This window comes from Vipera berus (genome assembly GCF_964194415.1).
Source record: "Vipera berus genome assembly, chromosome: 1".
NCBI lineage: Eukaryota > Metazoa > Chordata > Lepidosauria > Squamata > Viperidae > Vipera > Vipera berus.
The window spans coordinates 14,931,897-14,944,664 of NC_138202.1; the positions used below are offsets into that span (position 1 = coordinate 14,931,897).

At 43.5% G+C, this 12,768-nt stretch overlaps 1 protein-coding gene across 2 annotated transcripts in view; it reads left to right on the forward strand.

Moving 5' to 3' along the window:
- The first annotated feature begins 1,890 nt into the window (after window positions 1-1,890).
- The window catches only part of MFSD12 (major facilitator superfamily domain containing 12), a 29,626-nt gene continuing 18,748 nt past the window's right edge, over window positions 1,891-12,768 (forward strand). Inside the window, exon 1 of one of the 2 annotated variants that reach the window (XR_014024453.1) lies at window positions 1,891-2,433. Coding sequence is in view for 1 of the 2 variants with exons in the window: in XM_081312546.1 (XP_081168672.1) it covers window positions 2,169-2,433 (265 nt within the window). In the remaining variant the exon portion in view is untranslated. The remainder of the gene's footprint in view (window positions 2,434-12,768) is intronic. The other variant, XM_081312546.1, reaches the window with a different exon arrangement.

Consider the following 12,768-nt stretch of genomic DNA (forward strand, 5'->3'; position numbering starts at 1 on the left):
GTACAATACAACACAGGGAATAGATTCACACAACATAATTACTACAATAAATCACATTTCAGTTTACAGTGTTATTTGTAATGCATGGAGTTTATCTAATAAAGGACAGGCTGCAAAAATCCGGACTGAAAAAAAGAACCAAAAATCAGTTTTCTTCTCTCTTTGCTGCAATCTGCATCTTTTAGCACTGGAAGCTATCGTGCAAGCCAGGTGTACATACTCATGCTGAATTGGATGCAACTTATTTTCAGTAAGTTCCTAAGGACTAGAAACTTGAAAAAAAAAATTTTTTAAAAAAAGGACTACCTTCTACAGTATCATATCCATGCCTGGAAGAGGCAACTTGGGACAAGACGCAATGGCTTTTAATTTCCCTTTTTCCCTAGCAAACATGCATAAAGGCTAAGATTTCAAGCCAAGTTCAAAGCGTTAGTTAGAAGCATGGTGGAGACAACTCACGCTGAAGTATCATGAGACCCATTTGAAACACAGCATTGTCTTCAAGGGCTTCACACATTTCCACACTCTGGAAATTAGATCTGTATGATCCTGTGTTAGATTTCGCTGAACCTAAAGTGGAGCAGAGCCAGCTTCAGTAAGATGCATGGAGTCAATCTTTATTAAGCATATCTGAGTTAGATTCCAGTATTTCAACAGTTGTTCTCACTGCAACTGATAGCAAAGGAAGTACTTCTGAGAATGTTCAGAACGGTTGGTAGCTGGTCTGCCTAGTTCAGTGATGGCAACTTGTGACATGTGTATCAAAGCTGATACACCACAACCTTTTGGGTGGCAGCATTCACCAACACCCAATACCAACTATTCTTGAAAGCACATTACATTCTTGCACAATTTTCAGAAGAGTGTGGGATGTGCTCTTGTGCAACCTCCAGTATAGTATTTTTTAATAGTCTGGTAAATATCCACAAATATAATCCAAACAAAAACTCTTAGGTTGGGGGCTGAATAATTTTCAAAAGTGAAAAGAGGCCTCAAGAGAAAATTTTTTTAAAGACTTGAGATGAAGCCCATTTGACAATATTACCAACTTTTCAATGGAGTCTGTGCTCATGTGCCTTTCAGAACAAGTCCACTTGCACAGGGGCCAAATGAGGAGTCTATTTCCAGCTTTAAAGCCATGGGGACCTCAGATACTCCGGATATCACAGAACTACAAGCTCCAGGATCCATTTGTATGGCGATGCTCAGAGCAGGAGTCTACATTACTCTAACTGAGCAACATATGTAGGGGTCTCTAGGACAACTCATTGTGACCAACACACCAGAGCCAATTCAACAAGGCCAACTCACTCTGGGACAACTGTTCCTTTTATTATTCCTCAAAGCATTACAAAAACTGGTAGTCATAGGAATGGTTTTCTTTGATACAAGAGCTGAAATAATTTAGATGGTCAAGAAAAATAAAAGGAACAGTCAGTTGGCCCGCAGCAAGTTGGCTGCCCCGGGGTCTCTATCCGAACGAAAAGGTGAAGATTTTGGGTTTCTGTGCAAATCTAAAACGCACGAATAGGGCATAAACCTGGCCAATGCAGTGGAAGGTGCAAGCACGGCCAAACTTTTGCTTTCTCCGGAGAAGCTGGCAACTGGAGGGTCAAAGAACGGGGCCCCTGGAATCGAAGCCTGGCGAGGGCTGACGGCGAATCGGAGTCCTCGTTGATGCAACTCATCCGGGGGGGCGATTTTGCTTTTACTGGAGAAGTCGTCAAACCGAAAGGCGGAGCGAAGGACACGAAGCCGGCTGAAGGGGGAAAGCCGAGTCCTCCTTTGAGGCGCGGCTTCTTCCCAGCTCAGCCTCTCCATTGGCTCCATCCGCGAGGCCGTTGGAGGAGGCGCGGCTATCTGCCCCAAGGCGGAGCCAGTGGGGGGGGGGGCGCCGCGGTGCAGACTAGGTGGTTACGTCGGCGGCCACCAACCTGGGGTTTTTCCCCCCCCAGAGCCGATAAAAGCGGTTCTGCGGCCGTATGGCTGGGCTGTTCCCCTCGGTAGCTACGACCCTCCTTGCTTTTCCTGCTCGGCCGGGACCTGGGCGCTTCCCCTGCGCGCTCCAGCTGATGCGCCCTGCCGGTGCGCTTTTACGCACAGCTGGGGCCATCGGGCTCCAGGCCCCGGCGCTGTGAGGCGCGTCTCGCTCCTCGCCTCCCGGCAGGATGGACGACCCGCCGCCGCTGCCCCCTCGCGCCCGGCTGAGTTACTCGGTGGGCCATTTCCTGAACGATTTGTGCGCCTCGATGTGGTTCACCTACTTGCTGGTCTACTTCCATTCGGTGCTGGGCTACAGCACCCAACATGCGGGGGCGCTGCTGCTGGCGGGGCAGGTGGCCGACGGCATCTGCACGCCCTTGGTGGGCTACGAGGCGGACCAAGCCGGCGGGTGTGGGCGCTACGGGCGTAGGAAATCGTGGCATCTGGCTGGTAAGTCATGCTAAAAAAAAAACAAAACTGGACGGGCTTTGCCCCGGCTAGACGCAGGAGGGGATGGGGTGACCGGAATTTGAAGAGGTGGCGCTAAGTTGGAGTAAGCTGTTAGGAAAGAGAAAGCGGATAAACAGGAATGAGGAGAAAAGCCTAGGATCGATGAAGTAACTTCCCCGGATCAGCGGTTTCCAGCATGAGCTATCTCAGGGGTATTCAAACTTGGCAACTGTAAGACTTGTGGACTTCAACTCCCAGAATTCCTCAGCCAGCCCTGGCTGGCTGAGGAATTCTGGGAGTTGAAGTCCACAGTTCTTAAAGTTGCCAAGTTTGAAGACCCCTGAGCTATCTGGTGTGAAACAAACGAGTAGAGCATAAAAGGAACAACCCTGCCCCGGTTTTATCTTGGCGGCTTGAAGATGCAGGCTGGGGAATTCTGGGAGTTGAAGTCCACACATCTTCAAATTGTCAGGGTTGGGAAACACTAATTAATAGCGATTTGAATCTCTCCAAATAAATAGAGCGTCATGCTGATATTGTGGGAGAGTCATGTATTTCAACATCATGACCAGTTGGATGCTGCTTGAGCGTGCAAGCAAGGTTTGCAACAATTCTCATTGTTTGTGTAATTTTTAATTCTAAATATGAATGTTCTGTTTGATTACAGATGGGAACTCAGGCTTATGAGTACAAATAGGGGTATATCAGAAAACTGGGCTTTAACCCTGGGCAACTGGTGGCATGAAGACAGTCAAGACACTCCAGTTGCTTGGCTTCCTGTATCTGTTGTGGACAATGTATTATCATCGAGGCTCCATTTGGAGAGTACATCCATTAGTCTTCAGTCGATTAATATACTGTTATTAAGAGCAAAATCCTGCTTTCCCCTGAGACACAATTCATTTCATTGCCCTGTTGTCAGTTGGCTAAAGTGATTTTTCAAAGAATATGAGGCAAAGTCACGGATCTAGGATATTATAGGGTCTCCTGGTTGAGTAAGAGGGATAAACTAGAACAGAGGTCTCCAAACTTGGTCACTTTATGACTTGTGGACTTCAACTCAACTTCAATTCCTCAGTCAGAATTCCTCAGCCCTGAGCTAGAAGACCTCCAAGGTCCTATCCAACTCTGTTATCTTCTGATCTTCTAATGCCAGCTAAGGGTTAATCTCCCTGTTCAGGTATAATCTATCCTTAGTTGCGATTTGCTAGGGGAGAGCACCAGCTGAGGAAAGCTGGTTACTGCTGTTAAGCTTTGCTCACGTGTTCGTGGAGTGTGAGCTGATCTCTACATTCATGGATGCTTTAAATGATCTCTTGCTTATCTATTACAGCAGAGCTCTCTCCAAACGTAGAGATAAATAACAGCTTAGTTTCCTTCTGCGCTGTTGAGGGTTTAAGTTACTATTGCCAATCCTCTTCTTTATGCATTTAAATTGTTTATATGGTGGCTCATCTTGCAGCAGTGATTCTAACTGGCCTATGCAGTTAAAACCAACTGTTCGGACAGACCAAATAATAAACCTCTGAGGTCGCCAACAGCCGGTTCTAGGCTTCACAGTAAAAACATGAGTTACAAGTTCACATTAACTTCCCAGCCTAAATATTTGGAGGAAGAGCCAGGTTTTGAATGCCTTGCAAAAAGAATAAGGTGGGAGCCATCGAGATCTCTGGAGAGATGTAGCTCCACAGGGGAAGGACTGTAATGGAAGGGACCACAACACAACCTCCCTGATGGGGTGAGCAGAGATGATGGGAGACAGGCATACTGTCGCTTTATGTTGGTAGCTTCCATTAATGAGTAGTGCTTTGTCTTGAACAAGGCTTGCCTTTGTCAAATGTGAGCCTATAGTCAGGGTGCTTTAATACAGTGGCTCCAAGCTTGCGAATTATAGAAATGTTATGTTCCCCTCCCACTGCTTTTCCAGAGTTGGAAATCCCCAATAATTATAGCAATGCATCTTGATCAAGGTATGGCTCATAGCAAGTCAAGAATCAGCCCAAGAGCTGCAAACCAGTCTCATAAAATGCTTTCAGAGCCTAGTAAATACAAATCTCAACACTAGTACAAAGTGCCTAATAACATAGTATCTAAAATAGGGGTCCCCAACATCTGGTCTGTGGACCGGTACCAGACTGCGGCATGCCAGCAACCGGTCCACACAAACAAGTAAAGCCCCATCCACAGGATGCAGGCAGCACACAAAACCACGCACTCTCTGGTCCGTGGAAAAAACCTCTCTCCACGGAACCGGTCCCTGGTGCCCAAAAAGTTGGGGACCTCTGATCTAAAACAATGCTTTGGAATAAGACTCAGTGCATATACGTCCAAAGTAATTTAAAACAGGTATTAATTTGGAATTATCGGTTAAATAAGAGATTAACAGATTCTATACCTATGCCCTAGTCCAGGGGTAGGCAGCCTCGGCTCTTTTATGATTCATGGACTTCAACTCCCAGAATTCCTGGCTCAGGAATTCTGGGAGTTGAAGTCCATGAGTCATAAAAGAGCCGAGGTTGCCTACCCCTGCTCTAGTCAGATAATAAGGGCTTGTTTTAAAGGTCTTTACATCTCCCCCCCACCCCCCCACCCCCGATTGTTTGATGATTTGTGCCATCAAGTTGGGATTGATTCTTAGATTCTCTTTTAGCAACTATTGCAAGGCATAATAATAATAATAATAATAATAATAATAATAATAATAATAATAATAATAACGTTGGAAGGGACCTTGGAGGTCATCAAGTCCAACCCCCTGCTCAGGCAGGAAACCCTATACCATTTCAGAGAAATGGCTGGCCAGTCTCTTCTTAAAAACTTCCAGTGTTGGAGCATTCACCACCTCTGGAGGCAGGTTGTTCCACTGGTTAAAGTGTCAGGAAGTTTCTCCTTAGTTCTAGGTTGCTTCTCTCCTTGATTAGTTTCCATCTGTTGCTTCTTGTCCTGCCTTCAGGTGCTTTGGAGAATAGCTTGACTCCCTCTTCTTTGTGGCATTCTTGTGAAGCAGATGCTGTCCGTTGTCTTCTGCAACCAGCATTAGAAACTATTTTCCCAAAGATGCTTTGCTTCTTGGATGAGAAGCGATGTCTTCAAAGATAAAAAAGAAAGTCTAGTTGCCTCCTGAAAAAGCACCTTTGGGACAACCCATGACCTGGATGACTGAGAATCTCCATAGCCTTTCTTTTCTGTTGTTGTTGTTGTTTTAAATATTTTGGTGTTTTGTGTTTTAACCCTTTTTCAATAAATTAAAATATTTTTGCAAAAAAAAAAAAGCTTTGCATGTATAGCGTACATTGCTATTTTAATATGTGTGGTTAATAGGATGATTCCATGCTAACTTTGTAGAGAAGGGCCATTGTTCTTTTCTTAGATGCGAGATGAGAGATTGGCCACTGCAGTAGAATATCTGGTCCTGGATCTCAGTAAATACATGACTGAGTTTTTTATAACCCTTTCCTCCTGTTATTCATTTCTGTTTCCCTTCGGTCACATGCTAGAATCTAGAATCCCAATTGCATTGTTTCTACCGTAATTCCTCTGTGTTGCACAAAACAAGCTTGATCTTGAATTTTTTTTTCCTAGTGAGTCAGCAAAGCAAAGATTTGGCAAAGGTATCTTTTTGCTTGGCTGCAAAAACTGAATAAATAAATGAGTTGTCCTCTTTCCGTTCTGCTTATCCCCAAATCCCCTCCAGAGCAGCATAAGCAGAAATTTGCCAGAGTGAGCCAAAGGATCCGATATTTATTTCTGTGGATTATTTCCTCCCATCATTCTTACACAGAGTACAACATTGTTGTGAGGAAGGCTAAGAGAGACAGTTTGGTGTAGTGGTTAAGGTCCTGGCTTAGAAATCAGGAGATTTCTGGCTGACTTTGGACCAGTTGCACCCTCTCAGTCCCACTCACTTCACTGTATTGTTGTAGGGAAAATACGAGGAAGAAGGAGTATTATGTGTGTTTGCTCTTGAATTACTTATAAATTAATAAATGTGGGATAAAAATCAGTCAGAGAGATTTTGCTTCAGTATTTTTGAAGGCAAATGAGAACATACCATTTTTTTAAAAAAGGTGTTTTAAATTTGGGCTTCAGAAAGAGAAACCACTCATATCCCAATTTTGCTGTAAAGCAGGGGTCTTCAAACTTGGCCCTTTTATGACTTGTGGACTTGAACTCCCAGAATTCCTCAGCGTGCCTGGCTGAGGAATTCTGGGAGTTGAAGTACACAAGTCATAAAAGGGCCAAGTTTGAATACCCCTGCTATAAAGTATTGAAGCTAGTCACAGTAAATTGAATCTGATTGGGTAGCCCAAAAAAGCAACATCTGTTGGATGATATAATTACATTAAGATGTAATTGGCAAATGAGCTAAAAATGAAAACTTTCTTCTCCTTGGAGGCTTATAGGTGCCTCTCTGCATGAGTTACTCTTGTGAGTTGTCTCTTTTAGGAAAGATCAGGTTAGTGGCTGTTCATGCAGAAACATGATAGACAGCTCGTGGAGAGCAAACACTTAAATTCTACCTGCATTTAAGGAGTAAATAATGTTGAAGTGGGTTTACTTTAGAGTAAATTTTAATTCCCGAATGCAAAAATGGGAAACTCTTCTGCAGTAGATTTACAGTTGGTTTACAAGCTGGCAAGTTTTGAATACCAAAGATTGGCATTTTCGGTGCCTGCTGAGTATATTTTATAATATATTATTGGAGGGTCTGGTGAGACTTTTCCTTAAAACTTGGGACTTCTGTGCAAGTGGATTTGGCCATATAAACGCTGATTGCAGTATTCACATCTTAGTGGTCAATTCCTGTAGATTTGTGACTGCAACCCTGGATTAACCATTAGGCAGAATAAGCACACACCGAGGGGGAGGGGGAAACCACAGCAGTTTCCCCCAGCTATCGTACCCATAACTCTCTCATTGCCACTTTCCACTTTAGTCATTTAATAATTGTCCTTATCTGCTCTATTCGGCTTTAATCTACATTGTTTAAAATCTTTTTGGCTGTCATGGTGAGCCATGAAATTTCAACATTTGGTTTGAAAATGTCAGATATAATAGCTTGCGTCATAGCATAAGAATTTTCCTTTTGTCAAGGGACACCATTGTTGGGCTATGCTTTGGGCATCAGTTGACCTTAATCCAGCCCTGTGTGGCTGCAATCCCATAATATATTTATCTGGAATTAATCCATTTGGGGGCGGGGTTTGCTTTTGTTTATTTTTAAATCACAAAAACTAGCCAAACAAGCTTCATCTCTTTATTCAGTTGGAATATTGTGTCCAGTTGTGAGCAGTTAAAAGAGAACCTTAACAAATTGGGAGTATGGAGAGATGCAAAGATAGTGAAAGATCCAAAATCCACACAGAAAATTCTGGGAATTGATGACCAACACATTTGACAGTTCCCTTTTTGGGGAAGGAAGGAAGTCTGGCATCTTGAATTATTCATGGGCACGGGTCAAAAGCCTGATTAGATCTTCTTGGAAAGCTATTTTGAAGCAGGACTTTAAAAATTTGCAAGGTCAAGGAAGATTAAAAAAATATTCCTCAGGCAGATCAATTGGGAAATTGAGTCTTATTAACCAAACATAAAATACAACAGCCCCTGATGTCATTTCCTCTGTACTTTTATCTCAGCTGCCATTCATTTATCCGCAGCTTCCTTAATTCAGTCATCTGTCTCCAGAGCTACAGCATTTATGCAAGCATTAGACCGTATACTGTATGCCCCAGTATTCAATTCTGCTTTCTTCTTCAGTAGAATTGCTCAGATGTCATTGAAATTTCTGGTGCCAAAAAAGCACACTTGGTGATAGTGGAAGTCACATGCTGTTCTTGTGAAGGTGAATCATAGACTTTTAATCACTCCCCCTCCTGCCTTTCCTTCAGCTATTGTGGTTGTTTATGGAGCTCTTTCTAAGCCATAACTTGACCTGATTCTTCCAAATGATTTGAGGATCTTTGTATCTGTGTTTAGGGGCCTGTTTCCATTGGGGATGGATTCCTGAGCCTGGCTGCTGGTAAAAAAAAGCAAGATCACAGTAGCAAAATGATCAGCTGCCATCCCCCCAGAGAGCCTTTCCCTTCCTCTTTGTTTTCTTGCAAATGCAGCAGCAGCTTCCAAAGTCCACCCTGAGGCCACGGGTCACTGTGGCCGAAGTTACACTTTTGTTGATGGACTGAGGAGGCTTGTAGGTCAGCCATTTTCTAACTGGGTTCTACAAAAGCCTGTTGGGGTTCCATGGAAGGCTAAGGTCAACCTCCCCTCACCCCAAAATTAACTCAAGCACAGCCAACATTGCCCGTAGCTATTTTTCTAAAGTGGAAAAGATAGTCTTGTTCTCCCATGAATATAATGCCATGGATATATTTGGTAGATCAAGGATTCTGGGAAGTGTGTGTGATAGATCCAAACTTACAACCAGGTTTTGAAGTTCTGACATTGCATTCCCGCATCATGTGAGCTCATTTTGGGAGCTCAGCAACCAGACCACATTTAAGGTCATTTGCATCAATCTGTAATCACCTGACTGCTATTGGTAATGTTTTTGCCAGAAACTGGTGTTTACTTCCACTTTCTGGTCAAAATCGGCCCATAGCAAACAATGGGTTTGATTTGTGATAGCCATGTCTACTTAACGACCACTGCACAAAAGATCACAAAAACAAGTCTGCACATGGTGATCCGCTTTACGACTGTCATGACTTATGACCATTATTGCCAGGCACAATTATGGCCGTAAGTCGAGGACTGTTTCTATTTCTCAACCTTGACAACTTGAAGGTATCTGAACACCTGGTATACTGGCTGCGGAGTTGTGGAAGTTGAAGTCTACGTATTTTAAAGTTGCTGGAATTGAGAGGCACTGATTTACGGTAGATTAAATTTTGAGATGCCTCTGCCATCTACATTCCTCAGGGAATTGCTTAGCACTTCATGAACTAATTCTGCTAGATTGAATTGGAGGTGGATTGTGGAGAAAACCAGTCTTCACTTATGATGTTGGTCAGGGTTCCCCTTTGGGAACAAACAGTAGAAATCTAAGGTAATTTCATTATTACCTACATTTCTGAACTTTAAGACATATTTATTTATTTATTTATTTATTTTAATTCCATTTATATCCCGCCCTTCTCCGAAGACTCAGGGCGGCTTACAAACTTAGCAGTAGCCTTCATTCTATGTATATGCCTGCTTATTAGGGCTTTCACACACACACCAAGCGGCATTATTACAAAGTCAGCTTAATTGCCCCCAACAATCTGGGTCCTCATTTTACCTACCTCGGAAGGATGGAAGGCTGAGTCAACCTGAGGACCCAGATTGTTGGGGGCAATTAAGCTGACTTTGTAATAATGCCGCTTGGGGGTGTGTGAAAGCCCTAATAAGCAGGCATATACATAGAATGAAGGCTACTGCTAAGCTTGTAAGCCGCCCTGAGTCTTTGGAGAAGGGCGGGATATAAATGGAATTTAAAAAAAAAAAACCTTGAGCCTGGTGGGATGCGAACCTGCACTAATTGCAGGCAGCTGGTGTTACTTAAGGAGGCATTAGCCCACTGCTCCACCAAGACTCTGCTCTCAATATGGATTGCAACTCCCAGAATTCCCCAAGTAGCATGAATTCTGGGAGTTGAAGTCCATACCTCTTAAAGTTTATAGGGTTGAGGAATAACTGACCTAAAGAGAACGGTTTTTATATGTGCATATATATACTTTTATATATATTGGGGGAGGGGTATAGGCAACCATGATGGCTTGATGTTCCTGAAGAAAGGCAAGGGTCAACATTCTTAACTATTTCTCCCCCCCCTGCCTTTCCTGGCATCAGGTGCCTATGGTGATGTTGCAAAAAAAAAAAGATGATGAAATATGCATTGCAACATCACATTGCAAACTCAGATCTTTTTGTATCTGTGACTCAGTCAAATGCTCAAGTCACATGGTGAGGATTGTAAAGAACACTTCATTCTTTCCTTCTGCATTTGGAGGAAGCTTACAGGACTGTTTCTGTATATCAGGGGTCTTCAAACTTGGCCCTTTTATGACTCATGGACTTCAAGTCCCAGGCATGCTGACTGAGGAATTCTGAGAGTTGAAGTCCATAAATCATAAAAGGGCCGAGTTTGAAGACCCCAGCTGTATATTAAGGCTGGTTGTAATGCTATTGCAAGCCTAATGCAGATTTTCCAGCCAAAACATTATGCTACTGATATTTTGAATGGGGTGCTTGGGAGACTCCAGGGGTCACACTATCGAAATTGGAAACAATCTTTGGCTTGTGGGTTGTTTCATTCTTCCCCTTAAGGCTTGCACCTGTTTTATCACTTTTTTTCTAATTATAACTAATATGTCTCGACAAGCAGCTATCCCCAATCTGATTTTGCCCAGATGGACTGAATTATACCTTTCATTGGTGGCATCTGTACTGCTCTTGAGAATTAATGAAGTTTGTCAGGCTTTATTTTATCCTCACAACAGCCTTGCGGGGTAGGCCAGCCTGATAGAAACTGTTTTAAACGTCCATGGTGTAGGCAGCGAAGACCCAGGCAGACCACAGAGACTCTAGTTGGTTTCCTACATTCCTTTGTTTATTAGCTTGCATCCCACTTCTGTATTAAAATCATTAAGCAAATAAGGCCAAACCATAATCCTTAGATTCATAGGGTTGGAAGGGACCTTGAAGGTCTTCTTGTCCACATCCCTGCCCTGTGTGGGAATCCTCATATCATTCTGGACAAATGGCTATCCATTCTTTTCTTGAAAACCTCCAGGCTCTGTGTATGTTTGTTTGTGTGTGTGTGTGTGTGTGTGTGTGTGTGAGACACACTGGTTCTTGCCTTGCCTTCAGGACTTACAGCAGGGGTCTCCGAATTTGGAACTTTTAAGACTTGTGGACTTCAACTCCCAGAATTCCTCAGCTGACTGGGCGATTCTGGGAGTTGAAGTCCACAAGTCTTAAAGTCAACCAATTTGAAGACCCCTGACTTACAGGAATAAATCTTGACCTTCTTTCCTGGAACAGCCCTTCAAGTATTGGAAGGCTGCTGTCAAGTCTCCCTGACAGCCTTCTCTTTTCTAGCTGAAGTAGCAAGTTCTTTCAATCTCTCTTCATAAGACTTAGCCTCCAAGCTCCTTACCATCTCTATCTTGTTTCCAGTTCCTCAGCATCCGCCTTCCACTGGGGTGACCTGAGCTGGACACAGGATTCCAGGTGTGATCTGACCAAAACCAGCATAAAGTGGTGCTGTCACTTCTCATGAACTTAACATTAAGCATTGGCCCTTTTGGCTGCAGCTGCACATTGCTGGCTCATCCTTAGTCGGTGGTTTACCAGATCCACAAGTACTAGTGCTAGGTCAGTTATCACCTACCTTGTGCCTGTGCATCTGGTTTGTCTGGCATAAGTGCAAACCTTACATTTCTCAACAATGTTAATGGTAGAAATAGAGGTTATTTTTCTTTAAATGGCAGCAAGCTCCCCAGCATCCAGCAAAGGGAGGGTGTGCAAGGAAAAATTATAATTGCCTTGAGATATGTTGGCCTATGTCTACAAGTATTAGCCAGGCTGGCTGGGGATGCTGGTGGCTATTATCTAAAATAGTTCATAACACCAAGGAGATGTGTTAAAAGAATATGATAATGGCTGTGAAAATAAATGTGTGGGTTTGGGATTTTTTTTCTTTCTCTTTTTGGTAAGAAGCCAATTCCTTTTCTAACTAATTAAAAAATAGAATTGTGTGGGCAGGCACATCGGCTAAACAAAATACAAGACCCCATGGTAAGGTTGTTGCTTCCCCTTTCAAAAAATTTCAACTTCAGAATGATTTGGTGATTCTAGCTAGTGGAAAGAGTAGGGAAAAATGAACTTAACTCCAGAAGGCTGAAGGAAATGTTTGTTGTTGTTAGCTGCGAAGTCGTGTCCGACCCATCGCGACCCCATGGACAACGTTACTCCAGGCCTTCCTGTCCTCTACCATCTTCTGGAGTCCATTTAAGCTCACGCCTACTGCTTCAGTGACTCCATCCAGCCACCTCATTCTCTGTCGTCCCCTTCTTCTCTTGCCCTCAACCTTTCCCAGCATTAGGCTCTTCTCCAGTGAGTCCTTCCTTCTCATTAGGTGGCCAAAGTATTTGAGTTTCAACTTCAGGATCTGGCCTTCTAGTCAGAGTTGATCTCTAGGACTGACCGGTTTGATCACCTTGTAGTCCAAGGGACTTGCAGAAGTCTTCTCCAGCATTATAGTTCATAGACTGCAATTCTTTGGCGCTCAGCCTTTCTTAAGGTCCAACTTTCACAGCCATACATTGCAACTGAGAAGACCATAGCCTTGAC